General features: G+C 35.1%; 2 protein-coding genes across 8 annotated transcripts; one reads left to right on the top strand and one right to left on the bottom strand.

Moving 5' to 3' along the window:
- The first annotated feature begins 5772 nt into the window (after positions 1 to 5772).
- LOC130998887 (zinc finger CCCH domain-containing protein 40-like) lies at positions 5773 to 8944 on the top strand. 2 transcript variants are annotated; one of them, XM_057924314.1, is made up of 5 exons: positions 5773 to 6012; positions 6129 to 6259; positions 6746 to 7015; positions 7284 to 7507; positions 7911 to 8944. In XM_057924314.1, exons 2-5 carry the CDS (start codon positions 6155 to 6157, stop codon positions 8734 to 8736), a joined length of 1425 nt encoding a protein of 474 aa, XP_057780297.1. In that variant the 5' UTR covers positions 5773 to 6012; positions 6129 to 6154; the 3' UTR covers positions 8737 to 8944. The 2 variants fall into 2 exon arrangements, with proteins under 2 accessions (XP_057780297.1, XP_057780298.1); XM_057924315.1 differs by having other exon boundaries at positions 5788 to 6051.
- A 1896-nt stretch (positions 8945 to 10840) lies between these two features.
- On the bottom strand, positions 10841 to 16479 carry LOC130998886 (YTH domain-containing protein ECT1-like). Of its 6 annotated transcripts, none has more exons than XM_057924307.1 (10): positions 16179 to 16479; positions 15023 to 15077; positions 14665 to 14726; positions 13795 to 13942; positions 13292 to 13359; positions 12779 to 13159; positions 11921 to 12427; positions 11507 to 11719; positions 11240 to 11410; positions 10841 to 11147 (listed from the first exon to the last, which is right to left on the bottom strand). In XM_057924307.1, the coding sequence occupies exons 2-10, from the start codon at positions 15048 to 15050 to the stop codon at positions 11034 to 11036; spliced, it is 1692 nt and encodes a 563-aa protein (XP_057780290.1). In that variant the 5' UTR covers positions 15051 to 15077; positions 16179 to 16479; the 3' UTR covers positions 10841 to 11033. The 6 variants fall into 6 exon arrangements, with proteins under 6 accessions (XP_057780290.1, XP_057780293.1, XP_057780292.1 ...); XM_057924310.1 differs by having other exon boundaries at positions 15994 to 16461; XM_057924309.1 differs by lacking the exon at positions 16179 to 16479 and adding an exon at positions 15301 to 16160 and having other exon boundaries at positions 15023 to 15212.
- Between the last annotated feature and the right edge of the window lie 717 nt (positions 16480 to 17196).

The raw sequence follows: 17196 nt of genomic DNA, 5'->3' as shown, positions 1-17196 counted from the left end.
AAAACGAACAAACAAAAGAAAAGAAATGAACTCACCAAAATTGGGTTGCCTCCTAATAAGCGCTATTTTTAACGTCGTTAGCTCGACGATCCAGCAGGTATAGGTGGCAGCCACTTTTCATCAAATTTGAGTACATCATCTGTTGCGAACTAATAATAAGGTGGTTTTCCAACCTTCAAAATATCTTGAAAACTATGGCCATCCTGTGAACAATCAAAAGTACTACCACACTCCAAAAAGTGTTCATCAGATGAATCAAAATTAAAATCAAAAGATGGAGTTAGATAAAAGCTAAAGAGACAAGCCTTCAATGATTTTCCTTGGTCGATGCAAGTGTCGACTACATTTAGGACAGTGCGCTCTTCAACACTTTTAAAATTTTCATCCTCTAAGCTCATCTCAACTTTCTGAACTTCTTGCTCTTCTTCTATCGCATATGAAGTATCACTTTCGAGCTCAATGGTCATACACTGCTCTTTTGGACTCACCACGGTATTGCTTGGGAATTGGCTCGACTGATATAGATTGCTAATAGCAGTGGCCATTTGAGTCATCTGAGTCTCAAACACCTTCATCTGAGTCCCTAAAGCAGCAGTGGTAGACTCAAGCTTCTCCATCCTCTCGTCCAACTTGGAGATAAATTTCATCAGCAGCTCTTCCAGATTAAGCTTCTTCACCCCATTGATGACTCCATTGGTGACAGAGAAGCCTGGTGGAGCCTGAAGAGCGTTATACGGATTCCCATAAGATAAATTGGGATGTGGGCACCCTCCATGATAGAACTGTTGCCCACTCTGATTGTTTCCCGGCTGTACTCTTTGAAATTCACCCTGCTGAAAATTCCTAAAATTCTCATTGCTGACAAAATTTACCTCTTCCATCATCATCGAGTTTTCCAAAGCTGGCTCCATCTTAGCAGTAGTCAAGGCATTTATCTTTGAAGTCAATGCAACGATTTGAGTGGCTAACACACTCTGCAGCTGCTCCTTCAGAGCACGGACTTCTTCCTGTGTAGCCATAGAATTACTTGGCAAACTCCAGAGCCAAAGTTAGAACCACAGGAAAAAAAATAGAAATAAAATAACAAAAATAAAAATCATGCAAGTCATTATGAGTTCTCTTTCGAAATTCAAAGGATTCGTGCAACAAATCGAATATCTAAATACAAGTGGAGCTTCTGAAAAAGATATTGTAAGTAGTTATTTATTTTTACAATTGATTTAACTATTTAATTGTCATGCTATTGCTAACATATGTTATTTATTATTCAGTTTGATCGTGCAAAGCAATTACTGACGGAGGATCCAAGATATAAGAAAGGATTCAAGTTTGAGCATGTCTGGCCCATTATGAAAGATTTCGTGAAGTTTGATTGTACTTCACAAAGGTCTTCATTTCAATAAGAAACAACACCAGAATCTCCTATCTCACCGGATGGTTTGTCTTCTTTTAGTATCAATTTAAGTGATGATAGTGGTAGTGGTAGTGGTTCAGGACCAACACAACGCCCGGATGGTGTAAAAAAGACTAAAAATAAGAGAAAAAAAGGCGAAGATGTGTCTGGTATTCTAAAAGCATTGATCAAAGAAATAAAAGACTTGAAGAAATAATGGATAACTTATCCACAAAAAAAGATCAGATCAGACAACTACAACTACAAAAGATTGAAGCAAAAAAACAAGCTCTTGCATTTCGTAAGTGGGAAGCATATAATAAAATTTTGATGATAGACATTAGACACCGACAATATTTCTGATCCCATTCGACGGGAGTACTTCAAACAAGAACAAACAAGAATCATATTGAAAAGTAAGACGGTTCAGGTTCAAACAATACTTTCAACATGTTTGGTAATGAATATCAAAATTTTGGCGGATCTAAAAGTGATGCTGGAGGATCTGAAGGTGATCTTGGACCTTACTAGGATTGAATGTATTGTTACTTTAATGTAATTGTATTTTGATTTCTTGTAATTTTATGTTATGATACTTTTGTGTTATTGTAATTTTATTATTATTGCAATTTTATATTATTCTATATTTTAATGATGTTGCAATTTTAAAATTTTATATAATATCATTCCTAAAAATATATATATAATATCTTCTATAATCTATACACAAGTGTACGCAATTAAAATTAAAAAAATTGGGTTCCTACAACAAGGACTTAAAGAAATTAATAAAATAAAAAATTGATAACCCACTCATTTGCATATTAACTACGAGAAACTTGAAAATCAATAAAAGAATCGAAATTAATAGATAAACAAAAGAGTATTTCATATGACATAACTAAAAGAATAAAAAATAAGTTACAAAAAGAAGGACAAAACAAAAGCAAAAAAAAAAAACGTATGATTAGGGGTGTGTTCAGAACCGAACCGAATATGCACAAACCAAAACCGAACCGATGTACACAGAATTCGAACCGAACCGACCAACCAAAGGATAGAAAACCGATCAAAACCGATCGATTTCGGTTGGTAACCGAACCGAACCGCCAATTTCATCTTCTTTTATTTTTTATTTTTTTTAAAAGCAATAAAATCACTAAATAAATACTAAAATACTATTAAAATAGCAAATTAATTACATTGAACTGAAAGATGAGTCGCCGGTCTGCTGTTGTGGAGAGAGGCCAGTGAGGTGGTTTCGGTCTGCTAGTCGCCGGTCTGCTGGCGCCGGTGGCGGAGGAAGACTGGTGGTGCCGAACCGAACCAAAAATGATCGGTTTGGTCGATTTTTTCGGTTCAATTTGGTTAATGCTCACCCCTAACCGTGATGAACAATACCCCCGCAAATGTAGCGGGGTACTATTCACATTAAAATATTCTTGAAGATGGGTTCACACTCTATTCTAGAGTTTTCCGCTATTTTACAGTATTGTTGCGGATGTTTTTAATAATTCTATTACTCTAATTAAGAAACTATCCATTTCTCTTTACACAATCAATGTATTTCAATTTCAAATTATTATCGTATTAACTTGATTCGCCTCATTTTTTAAAACACACATTAATATTTTTTTATTAATTAAATTTGATGAATTTTATAGAGAAAAAAATGAGAGAGAGAGAATTTTGTTAGAAAATTTTTGTGATAATGATTGAAACTTTGCTCTACTATGCACGCATTGCACAACAGCAATTCTAAGACCATCTCCAACCATTTACACCAAACCCAAACCCATTTTCCAGTATATGTCACATTCAACAGTAATTCTTCTCCAACCATTTACACCAAACCCAAACCCAAAAGAATATTCTTTAAATATTCTCTTACCACTTACTTTTTATACTTCTTCAATTATACCTATATATTTCTTTTAAATTATACATTTGCCCCAAATTTTTAATTAACAATTTCATATTAAAATAAATAGTATACGGAAATTAATTTTATTATTATTATATTAAATAAGCAACAAAAAAAACTAAACTTTAAAATAAAATTCATTAAAATTCATTAAATATTACATAACTTGAAAATAAAATACAACAAATAAACCAACATCCACATAAAATTCAAGACACGGAATTAGTATATTCTTCCCACAAATGCTCAATTAATTCATTCCGAAGGTTGAAGTGAGCATCTCTATTCCTTATGGCTCTATAGCGAGATAGAAATTCTTGAAGTGAGCATCTCGAATTATGTTGTGTAATTTTAATTATGTTGTTTTTATGTGATGTGGTATTTATATTATTAATATTATTTTAAATATTCTTGTATTATACATTTTAATATGTCATGTAATTAAAAATTAATCTATTTTATTGTTGCAAATTAAAACTCTATTTTCAACTAAATTATTCTCAACCAAATTATTATTATTATTATTATTATTATTATTATTATTATTATTATTATTATTATAAACCTACGAAATTAACAAAAAATAATTAACTTTCATTCTAATCATTTAAACCTACTAAATTAACAAAATAATATCTAGCAAGAATTGGGGTTAATTTGAACTTCTTAAAATTAATTAAAGGCTTTTGGTGTAGTGAATAGTGTTACACCAAATTTGGTGTAACACTATTCAAATGGTGGCCCCAAACCCATTTTGGGTTATGGGTTTGGGTTTGGTGTAGCATTGGAGAGGATTTGGTACACCAAAATGGGTTTTGGTGTACCATTGGAGATGCCCTAACTGAACGACTTAGTTTTAGCGTTGAAGAGTAAAATTATTCACTTTTTACAATGTACTTACAGAAAATACTAATCTCCACAAAAATATATAGTAAATATATTCAAAGATGAAAAGACTAATTTCCACAAAAATATATTTAAAGATGAAATGACTATTCCTTCCTCCGTTTTATTATAAATGTCTCATTATTTTTTAACACGAAAATTAAAAAATGTGCAATTAGTAAATAGTGAATTGGTGGAAAGAAAGAAATAAATTGAAATTTATAAAAGTAGAGAACACGCGTATTATTGATATAATTAGCACCTATTAATTCATTTAAACTCTATTTCAATATACAATATCATTTATTCATAACCTTAGAATATGTCGAGATGATATCTAAGACTTGTGGTGCCGGCGAAAAAATGACGGTAAATATATGATCGAATTTAAGATAATAAAAAAAATTAATATTATCGTTTATTAAAAAGAGAAAATATTATTGCTAAAAATAACTATCAATTTTAAAATATTTTCCATAATTTAAAAATAATAATAATAATATAGAAAATTAATTTAAAATAATTTAAAAAAAATTAAATAATAAATAATAAAAAAAATAAAAAATAAAAAAATCAAATAATAAAAAAATAATTTACCGACGGACTTTATCAGTCGGTACTAATTTTAAAAATAATTTAAAATAAAAAAAATAATTAAAAAAATAAAAAAAACAATAAAAATACAAATAATAATATTTATTGAAATTACCGACGGAATTTTCCGTCGGTAATCCGTCGGTAAAAATAAAAATAATTAATAAATTCGAAATTATCCAAATTTCCGACGGAGTTTAATCCGTCGGTAGAGATTCCGTCGGTATTCCGTCGGTAAAAAATAAAAATAATTATTAAAATCGAAAATACCGAATTTACCGACGGATATTGTCCGTCGGTAGTGATTCCGTCGGTAGTCCGTCGGTATTTTCATCGGAAATAGATGCCGGCTCCGGTGATGTTGCCGGATGACGGTCCGTCGGGGATCCGTCGGTATCTACCGACGGAAAATAGTCCGTCGGTGATTTCCGTCGGTGTTCGACCAGTTTTCTTGTAGTGTAAGTGGTGGACCCACTAGTTAATTAGTCTTTTAATTATTTGTCAAAAAAAGAATGAGACATCCCATTATAAAAATTACTAAGACATTTGTAATGGAACGAAAGGGAGTATACCTTTTAGATCACAAAAATTAGAACAACGTTAAATAATCCTATATTTTTGGCTAAATAAAAATGATAGTATCCTATATATTTTCAAATTGCAAGTTTTCGCAACTTTACAAATGTTTTTTTTAGTACTCCCTCCGTCCATGAAAGAACTTTCTAGGAGGGAGTGACACGAATTTTAAGAAAAAAAGTTGTTGAGTGTATTGAGAGTAGAGAAAAAGTTGTTGAATGTATTAAAAAGTGATGAAAAAGTGTTATAATATTGAGAATTGTGAAAAGTGAAAAGTAAGTAATTATAAGTGGTGGGGTATAGTCCAAAAATAGGTAGAAAGTTTTTTTGTGGACGGAGGAAGTATGTTTTAGGGAAAAGCAAACCTATATTTACCCCAAGAATATAGTCGTCAAAACTTAGAATTCGAATTCGAAATAATAATAGGATATCCAAACGCGGCGTTACCCCAATAACCCTCACTTGTCAATCGCGGGATTCATTTTTCTCGCTCATCCTCTTCAATTCTTCTCCGCCCTCTCGACGTCGCACCTCCGCCGCCACTGTCTACAAACGCCGCCGCCGCCCGCAACTGCTTGTCTTGCTATCCTTATATTCGCACCTACGGGAGCTCGTATTTTCGTGGACAAACAACTACTAGGTACCGCATCGAGTCCAATTTTAGGGTTTCCGTTGGGAGGCGAGATTGGTACTTTTATATGCACCATGTGATTTCTTATGGTTTTAACTGTTTTCTTTCCGATTGCTGCCTTTCAGGATAAATAATTTAAGTTCAGGATAGAATGGCACACAGGCTGCTGAGGGACGCGGAAGCTGATGGGTGGGAGCGGTCTGATTTCCCAATTATATGTGAATCGTGCCTTGGCGACAATCCATACGTCCGAATGGTATCTTACAATTTCGTGTTGTCAATTTTTTTACTTTTGATTTTGGATTCTTTTATGCGTGTAGTTTGATTTAATGTGGAACTAGATTTGGGAGGAGTTAGCGTTAAGATGTTTATGATACTCCATTGTCTGAGACAGAATCTTTTCGGTCGATGGCTTGTTTGTAGATGTTCGGAATTTCGATACTTTCTTGTGCTGACCGGCCTTTTAGAACATCATTTTGGAAAGGATTTGTGTCTGTATTGGGGTTGAATATGTCTTTTGGTTTATATGAAAGATGGCTACTTTGTAAATCTAATACGCCATTGCTGCTTTAATTTTCCTTATGCACTACTCTTCAATGGGAATCCTCTCACTTGAAATTTGATTTTTGATTCAGACTCACTCAATAGTTTATTTTGTATTGAATGTCAAATATAGGGAATGCAGTTTGTTATTATTTTCAGCAAGATAGCTCCTTAAAAACATACTTCTACTTTGATGCAGACAAAAGCTGATTATGATAAGGAGTGTAAGATTTGCACTCGGCCATTTACGGTATTCAGGTGGAGACCTGGTCGTGATGCAAGATACAAGAAGTCTGAGATATGCCAGACTTGTAGTAAGCTGAAAAATGTTTGTCAGGTTTGCCTTTTGGATCTTGAGTATGGACTGCCCGTTCAGGTTCGTGATACTGCTCTGAGTATTAACTCTAACGATGCCATTCCAAAGAGTGATGTGAATAGGGAATACTTTGCAGAGGAGCATGATCGCAAGGTATATTTTCCTTCACAGAGAACCATGCTATGTCAACTCTACTAAATAACTTTTGTTCGGTATTGGATGATATTTGGCACTGGACTATCAATTCATGAAATTTTATGTGCATTGTTGCTAGGCCAAAAGTTTCTTGTTTGCTAGTTATGACCTCTTCCATTCATTCTTAGCCTGCTCGCAGTTTTGAAGTGTGCTTCTTTATTCAGATTAGTAGTTATCACGCGTCTCTTCCCTTCACTTTTGATTACTAAAAACTTGTTAAACTCAGGCAAGAGCTGGGATAGATTATGAGTCATCATTTGGTAAGGCTCGCCCAAATGATACTATTCTGAAGCTCCAGAGAACCACACCATATTACAAGAGAAACCGAGCTCATGTTTGCAGTTTCTATGTTCGTGGTCAATGTACAAGAGGTCCAGAGTGCCCTTACAGGCACGAGATGCCTGTTGAAGGTGAATTGTCTCAACAAAACATTAAAGATCGCTACTACGGGTATGTTAAAATTATTTTCTTACATAAAGATATTTTTCTTATCTATATGCATGCGTTAGGGTGTATGAAGGCTAAAAAATAAATATACAAGTAGATTATGAGCTTCGATAACAGATTAGCATTTGTTCTCTATTACTCCATTTGGTATTTTGAATGGGCCCTGTTCAGCTTTGTGATGCTGGCTAATAATAATTGTACTATTTTGATATACATATGCTAGCGTCTTCATACTTGTCTCATTCTTCTCTGTTTCTATTCCTCTTTCCCCCAACTCGATGGAAGAATCTTGTGATTTGGACTCTGGTCATACTAGTACTGTAATCTGGCCTGTGTATAAATCTGCAATTGTTTATCTTCTTGTGATATACTGAGTCTTTTATTGTCTTGTTGTATGCAATTGCAGAGTGAATGATCCAGTGGCAATGAAGCTATTGAACAAAGCTGGAGAAATGCCTTCTTTGGAGCCTCCCGATGATGAGAGCATTAGAACCCTCTATGTGGGAGGACTTGATGCTAGGATTACCGAGCAGGATCTAAGAGACAACTTCTACGCGCATGGAGAAATTGAGTCTGTCAAGATGGTTCTCCAGAGAGCCTGTGCTTTTGTGACTTACACGACACGAGAAGGTGCTGAGAAAGCAGCTGAGGAACTTGCCAACAAACTAGTTATTAAAGGCTTGAGGATGAAGCTGCTGTGGGGCAGACCGCAGGCTCCAAAGCTGGAATCTGAAGGCTCTGACGAAGCAAAGCAGCAAGCAGCAGTGACTCACAGTGGGTTGCTCCCGAGGGCAGTCATATCGCAGCAACAGAACCAACCTCTTCAGGCTCCCCCTCCTGGCGCGCAGACACAACCACCACCAATGCCATATTTCAACATTCCTCCTCTGCCTCAGCATGAGAGAGCATATTATCCTTCCATGGACCCCCAGAGGATGGGCGCCCTCGTTCCGTCTCAAGAGGGGCCTTCCAGCGGGCCCTCTGGATCTAATGAAAATAGAAGTGGTTCTGAGCAGCAGCCGCAGCATCAACAAGCTCAGCAGTATGGCTACCCGGGCATGGCGCCCCCTCCGGGTCAATTTTACCCACCATACTACCAGCAGTATGGCTACATGGGACCGCCTCCTCCAGTGCCACCGCCTAATCAACAGTTCACTCAACAGTATCAAGGTAGGATGCCTGCAGCTCCACCTCCTCCAGCAACAGGGACGTCGCAGCAGCAGCAGCCATGAATGCTGCATTCAAGAATGCTTTTGTGCCGGTGATGCCAAACTTTTTTTTATCCAGTTATGGTCCAAATATGTTTTAAGCTCTTGATTTTCTGAACATGGTTGCTACATCAACTTTTTTCTTTACCCCCAAATCAGTTTTAAAAGAAACGATTCATGTATGTTTTGTTCCATTCATCAACAGTAACAACTTGAAAGAAGCTTTGCACAACTCGGATGTTTGCGATGTCTCACTTTTCATCTATTTTGATATTGTCCGTTGAGGTGCCAAGGAACCCTCAAAAATCAAAATGAAAGACAAACAAAAGAGACCATGTTTCATCTTCTGTTCTCTTGTTTTCTGTAACCGTTGTACTATCATAATGTTATGCCTATTTTTCCATCATTGAATTTTGTATAGCGATATATTTTATGGAATAAACTAAAAGTTCGGAATTTTTTATAAAAAAAATGAAAGTTTGAGATATTTTATGAAAAACGTTGAAAGTTCGGGACATAATTCGAAACATTAGTACCCATCTTCATAAAATAAATTCAACACTTTTTACAATGTATCACTTAGAGGTGGCCACGGTTCGGTTCCTAGTCGAACCGGAACCGAACCAAAAAATAACTCATACGGTTTCGGTTCCGAACCGTGACCGACAGTTTCGGTTCCGGTTTAGGTTCGAACTGTTAGAACCGTCCATTTTTTTTTTTTACTTTTTTTATGTAATTTGTATTGTTTTATATGTATTGTTGTGTCAAATTTAATAAAATTTGCTTTAATAAAAGACACAAAAAAATATAAATTCCATGTACTTTATTTTCTAAATTGAACTTATAATTCAAAGTTACACCTTACAACTCTTATAAATACAATTTACAAATTACAACTTTTGGATGCTAAAATAAAATTAAGGCAACTTAGTCTACAACTTGTAATTGGGGGGAAAAAAATAAAGAAAATAGGACTTGAGCTTAATTATAACATTTAAGTTATAATTGAGTTGCCTACGTATCCCAAAAGAATCAAAGTCCATTATGGATTAATTAATGGATAACTATTTTAAAAAAAAAATAATTAACTGATAACTATTAACCTATACCACTAATCAACAACTAATGACATTAAGTATTTTTACAAATCACGCATGATCCTTCATTTGTAACCAAAACAACTCGGTTCCCAAAATAATAAACACTATGGAGCTACTGATATAAAGTTCCTCCGTTCCGTCTTAAGTAGATCAACTTCTTTTTAACATAAAATTTAAGAAACTAACATTTTAAATGTATTTTGATAATAAAGTAAATAAGTGGTTATACTTATATACTCCCTCCGTCCCGCTCCAAATGTCCCCTTACTTTTGGGCACGGAGATTAAGAAATGGGTATAAAGTAGATAAAGTGGATATAAAGTAGATAAAATGGGTTGGTGGAAATTGTTTAAATATTAAGTATAGAGAGAGAGTGTATTGCCAAAAAATGTATGAGACATTTGGAGTGGGACACCCCATTATGGAAAGTGAGACATTTGGAGTGGGACGGAGGGAGTATTTCCTTACTTATAAGCGGTTCTCAGACGGTTCCACGGTTCACAGTTCTAACCGTGGAACCGTCGGTTCACGGTTCCAACCCGGTTCTCAGTTTCAACCCAGTTCTCGGTTCCACGGTTCAGTTCAGATTCAGAATTGGGAACCAGCGATTTGAAGAAATTGGAACCGAAACCGAACTGGCCGAGCACGGTTTCGATTCCGATCTAGAACCGTATGACACGGTTCCAATTCCAGAATCGTCCCGGACGGTCCGATTTCACTGTTCGGTTCCTGGTTTCAATTTTTTTGGCCATGTCTAGTATCACTATGTAATAGCTAAAATATGTGACATACATTTTAATACTCATGTTATAGCTAAAATAGGTTATATGCACTAAAAAGTTTAATTTTGTCAAAGTCGGAACCTCAAAAAACAGCAGGAACATCAATTCAAATAATATAAGATACGTGTATTTCTACAAACCAGTGATAGTTATAGAGGACAAGAATCATAAGCATAAACAAATCATCTATTTTTATATTTGCCCTAATTTCCTGAGCATACAGCAGTCTCCCCCACTTTATAGGTGTAAACAAAATCCAGAGAATTAATATTGCCAATGAAAAATCAAGATAAATCCAAACGTAATAGAGATCCAAAACTCTAAAAAGAAAAACCATCAGGATAATGGGAATCTTGAAAACAATGACTAATCTGACCTATCAAAACTGATGAAAAGCAACCTCTCTCTCTGCCCTATACTATATCCTAACTGATCGTGCTCATATACTACTCTGCAGTGGTTGAGGCTCGAGCGAGAGATTTTTAGTTAGCGCGACAAGTGATGAAGAATCGGATTGATTTTTCTTGACGGACTCTCCAGCCTCAATGTGCTTCTGTACAATACATTTTAGACAATGTTAGTCAGAAGTAAAAACATTTTGCATCAATATCAATAAGCACAAGGATGTGTATCACAAAAGTTCACCTCATAGTCACCATTACTAAAACTATTGGTTTGAGAAGCTGCTACACCACCCCTCTTTGCTTTCAACGCCTTCTCTCGGTTTTCATAGAAGTTGAAGTCATCAAGCACACAAGTTTTAGCAGAGTAATTCTTGAAAATGCTAAGAATTTCTAGGCCCGGTTTCAGCTCAATCTGCCAGAAGCAAGGCAGAGAGTTAAAAAGGATCAACCAAAAAATGACGAGCTTGTCCAAATAATTATGAATTGAATCCAGGCAAGCAAATAATACCTCTTGAGTGTCCCTGCTATAAGTGACGGCCTTGTTTTCATTGTTCTCAAGGATAATGTGTCGCAATTGTGTGTTGGGGACATCTTTAATAATGTGCCACTTCAATGGGAAAAAACCATTCCATTTGTCGAGCTGCCAAAAGTCCATGTTTTTGCTAAAGTCAACCTGCCCAATCATCTCAGCAACACCGACAAACTGCCCACTTCCATTCACCTGAAATACACAACACAAGACCATTGTCTCTTAACTACCGAATACAAAAGAAAAATTAGATATAGAACAAAAAATGATTAGAAGAAGATAAATGGTATACGACCTTTAAAAACATGACTATAAGAAGATAAATGATATGTGACCAATAACAGCAACTACTAACTTCTATTACTAGGTCACAATAAAGGAGCACAAGCTCACCGAAAAGAATAGGAAGACTGGACATTTTTTGCCTGCCTCAGATGTTTTTGCATCAGCTTCACGGAAAGAAGCATCTAATTTCTTGTTGCCATTTGGAGTACTTGACCAGACGTCGTATTTGATGCATTTGTGAATATCATCTTCGCTATATGACTTGATCACAAAGAACTTTGCACTATCATACACTGTCTCAAACTCTTGTAAGTTGTATTTATCCCTCTCAATTGCAAAACCCAGTTGTTCAACTTCAGCTGGCACCTTATAAGAATTCCTATTGTCAGCCCTAGGGCCACGAGTTAGTTCGCTCGCAGCTTTGATTTCTCCACTTCTGCCAAAATTTTCTCTTGACCTGGATCTGTAATTGTTGTTCCATAATCCACCATTCGACTGGTAATTTACTTGACCATATTGCGAAAAAGAACGAGAATTCCGGCTGGTAAATGAAGAGTAGTTTCCAGCAGGCTGGATTCCTCTCATGAGGCCAGATGATTGGAAACCAGTACCCAGCTGCAAGAAAATAAGAACCAAGATAAGACATCAAACATAACAGCAATGATATTAAAGTACAACATAAGTCAGAATACAAAATCAAATAATATTTGCACAGCTCAGTGGCACCAAATTATTCTAGCCCGAAAGAGTTGGTAATAATAAAGTGAACTTGGGAACAAAAATGCAATTAAGAGGTTCTCAACAAAAAATATTGCTACTAATTAGTATCACCCCTTTCTCCTCTCATATTAAAACAAATGTGATAGTCAATCACCAAAACAAGCAGCTGGATTTCAAAAAATACAGGCATAGAAGCATAATTTAAACAAATACACTAATCTATAAACATTGATTCTATGACAATACCTTGCTCAATGGATGAAGAGACTGATTCTGATAGATGGACCTCGAAGAATTTGGCTGTTGGGTTCTGGAATTATAAGGTAAGGCTGAAGATTTGCTTGAGAGGTTGTTATTAGTTTTGGCAACATTAAATCCATTTGACCTCCCAGAGCCACTAGTGCCTGCAGATTTTACAGATCCACTTTTATTGCTTGACGAACCATTCCCAGCATAGGCCAAATCATATGTATAACATGGAAACGCCTCTGACCCATATGAGCAGGGCTGTTGAAGATATTCCGACGATGTGTATGCTTGTTTTCCATCAACACCCACAAAACCAGTTGAATATGGACCGTAGCTAGGAACATAATATAGGAGTGAAGAATTATCCTGTTGGATGCCCTAGTAAATCAAAAAGAAACATCATGTCAGGAATAAAATTCAAGATAAGTATTATAGTGAAGTACAAAACGTTCCATACAACAGAGAAACAGGAATTTACAAAATCAAGAAGGCACAGCATAAAGAGCATACCGCATAAGAACCACCAGGAGTGTTGGGAAAACCTTTGTCATCAGACTGGGTAAAGTTTCCATTGTATCCTATAGAACATATAAAAAATATCAGATCAAGTTAAAGACTGATTTAGAAGAACCTTCACCAACAAATATCCCAAGAAATCAATTATAAGGCAGAAACACCCATCCAATCGTTGCAGTACCCAAACGCTCGCCCCATTCTAATGGCCAAGAAACAATTCAGTTTTCCTTCTTAAGATTCAAAGACTGCAGCAAGTTTTAGATGTAGACAGAAACAGGAAACCATATATAGCAACCTAATCAAAGAATTAAACCTCGTGAAGTGGCACCTCTATAAACCAAACACTCAATAGTTAATAAACCCTACCATATGATTTATATTAAAGGCCCCAAACTTTTACTAATATGATAAACTTCCCAGAGTTTCAATTTAATGGATTATACAATTATGTTAAGATCTGAGCTGTTCTAAATTCCAGATGGAGATGAAAACCTTACCTGGGTAATAATAATCATAACAGTTGGTAGGCGAATAATAGGCACCCTGCTCTGAAGTAACAGGTTGATCAGTAGCACCTTTTCCAGATGCAGCATTGGCCCCAGCAGATACAGATGACACAGACTCGGATGGTAATCCATCTTTCACCTGAAAATAGGAGACCACAGTGAATATTGTGTTCTCAATATAGGACCGTTATAGAATACAATTTTAACTTTCTGATTCGCTTGAGGCCATTATCATAGAATCATATGCTGTGAAACTATATACATGCATCTCAATTATTATAAGTGCAAGAAAGAAAAAGAATATGCACAAATTCAAAAGTTGCTTTCCAAATTATCAATTCCCAATTTTGGTAAAATTTTTGAGTCTGGTCCCCATGAAAATTTATTTGAGAAGAACAATAATCATGGCACTAATGAGTTGCTATCAGAAAATTTTCATGAAATTATTTTAAAATGTTTTGAAAGCTAAAATAATCAAGTGAAGGATAAAAACATGAAAGAAACAAGATGATTGAAATGCCTCACAAGAGGAACCACAGAGCAACCAAGGCAAATAAAATCAGTTCAAACACAACCAACCAATCATGAATAATAGCAACACCAGGCCAAGACAAAGGTGGTGCACCTGCTTCTACTCTTTGACTGACAACTAACAAATGAAAAAAGGAACTCAGGAGGGTTTAACAATTACCTCTTTTCAAAGCCCACCATAGAAGAAGACATTTACATAGGAAAACGAGATGTTGAACATGAGAATATCATGAAGTATCATATGACAACAAAGCCCACCATCTTAAAAACAAGAAATAAGAAGAGTTGAACAGTTTCAGAGTAAAATAAACCAAGTCAATAAACTCTTACCATATCTTTATCAGGAATATTCATTGATGATTCAGACTTTGAGACAGGGGCGTTTAGCTGATCTGCATGCAAGAAAATGGCATCAGTTAGAAAATTCAACACAAACCATATATGAATCAAATCACATATGTCCATAGTAAACCAAGTCAGATTTACAAGAGAAACGTTCAAGCAAACATCAATATTGCAAGGAAGAAGTGCCAATCAGTTTTCTTCATGCTTCATATCAAGTAAACAGTTAGATAATTGAGTGATTGGTTGAGAAAACTCAGCCATGGAGACACCACAATGTTATGCCTTAATAACTACACAATCAATCCTACAGGAAAGCATTGACCAAAGAACCAAAAGGACATACATGTCTCTATTTTCTTGTCTCCGGCCATATTAAACTCCAATATTATCTGGTTGACCTACAACAAACAAAAAAGCATTTAAAAAGGTAAGACACTAGCACATACTTACTTTACAAGGTGAGAAAAATCGCATAGACATTTTAAAAGGTCAGTAGTCGGTCATGTTTATATAATCACTCCAGTTGACCTTTCCTATAGCCAACACATTAAGTTTTGTCAAAAATCAGAAGATTTGATGAGTAATGAAACATAATGGAAATTCAAAAGGCAACGTCCATACCCCTAGCAAAGGGGGAGATGCTATTCTTCTCCCATAAGAAGGTCGATCAAGATTCTTATCCCTTTACAAATTCCGAGATATTAATATATGTCTATCGAGACTCAACTTTTAATAACCAAAAAATTAATAAAATAAGAGTGAGAAGAGTGAGAAGATTTCTACGTGGCTCGTGTTTAAACAATAAAATGATAGTATAATTTTTCAACTATTTTTGGGGAGATAATGGGGGAGCACATATCCCGTTTCTTATGAAAATTTTGACTTGGTTGAAGAGACAAATTTGACTTCTGATAACAACAAGCAAAGAAAGTTCCTTTTCACGCATAACCACAAAAAGGCATAAATAATAAATCCAAACAAACCACAGATTAACAGTAGCCTCAATTCATAACATGTCGACACACACACAAAAACAGCGCATACACAAACAGAGTAAATATCTATTCTGCAGGAGAAGAGAATAAGAGATTCCATAACATATTGCACTAGTGCAAAAAATCAGCAATCGTTAAACAAAACCGCAAAAGGAGAAAAAGAAATATATCAATCTCAATAAGCGGCAAAAATCATATATTTTCAGAGGAATGAAATCGAGAAAGCGTGACTGAGATCTTGGAAGCTAAAACCCAAAAGCCAAAGATGAACACAAAAAATAGCCTTTAGCTTCAATTCTGAAATTAAATTCTCCTTTACCCTCTACAGTCTGAATGCATACAGAAGCTTTACACAATGAACTCATGAAACTTCAAAAGCGAAAAAGATATACAGAAAAGCTCGAGATCCATTCCGCCTTCAAAAACTTGAAAACAACGACCAAAAAAGTTGAAAATTGCAGAGCATGCCGAATAAAAAGATAGCAAAATAGGAGAAAAACGCACCTTTTGAAATCACGAAATCGGGAAACCGCTGCAGATATACGAATTAGCGAAACGGTTTCTTCCCAGTTGAGAGAGAGCGAAATAAACACGAAGGAGGCGTGCGAGGCGAGGGGATTGTAACTAAACCCTCGAAGAGATCGGACGGCTGTGATTGCTTTCTTGGTGGCTAGACAAGTAATAGCAGCCGTTAGATGTGGAGCTCGAGAAATTCCCTTTCAATTTGAAAAAATAACAACGTATATGGGCATCGGGGGTAAAGTGGGAATTTCGTCTTCTTATTTAAAGGGAAGAGACAAAGTTGTGCACAAATTCTTCACTTCACTCTCCAAATTTATAAACACTTGTTTCCAATATTTGCTTTTTCTTTTTTCACTAGTGGACTGTTTAGGGGTTGTATGGTTGGAAATATTTCATTAGATTAATCTTATTATATTTTATTCGATTGAATCAATATGATTTGATATTCAATTTGACATAATAACAATATATTAACATAATTTTTTTTAACAAATTATTCAAAAGACTTTTCAATCAAAAAAGAAAAGAAAAAAGAAGACACTAATAAATCAATACTAATGATATAATTTATATGACGAAAATAATCTTCATAAGATAGTATATGTTTTGCAATTCTATTTTTATTGTTAAAAAAATAATTTATATATACATACTAAAGTAAAAATGAGCCTCCAAACCCCTCAAAAAAAAAGAGCCTCCAAAAATTTAAGGCCCTAAGCAGCAACATATTGAGCATATGATCAGGTACGGACCTATCCGCTCGACCAGTGAGTCATTTCAAATATTATATTAATGACAAATTTGACATGCTAAAAGTGAGAATGCTGAAAGAAATATAAGATGAATATAATCTTATCATGATATTGTTACATCTTCATCTCACATATTCAACACTTGTAATATGTATATATGAATTATTCAGGATGAGATCGAGTCGAAAGTTTGTCTCCATTATAGCTAAAATCAATATAGACCGATGATTTTGATTAATTTTTTCACA

Source organism: Salvia miltiorrhiza, chromosome 8 (assembly GCF_028751815.1).
Source record: "Salvia miltiorrhiza cultivar Shanhuang (shh) chromosome 8, IMPLAD_Smil_shh, whole genome shotgun sequence".
NCBI classification, from domain to species: domain Eukaryota; kingdom Viridiplantae; phylum Streptophyta; class Magnoliopsida; order Lamiales; family Lamiaceae; genus Salvia; species Salvia miltiorrhiza.
This window is presented reverse-complemented; position numbering and strand designations above follow the sequence as displayed.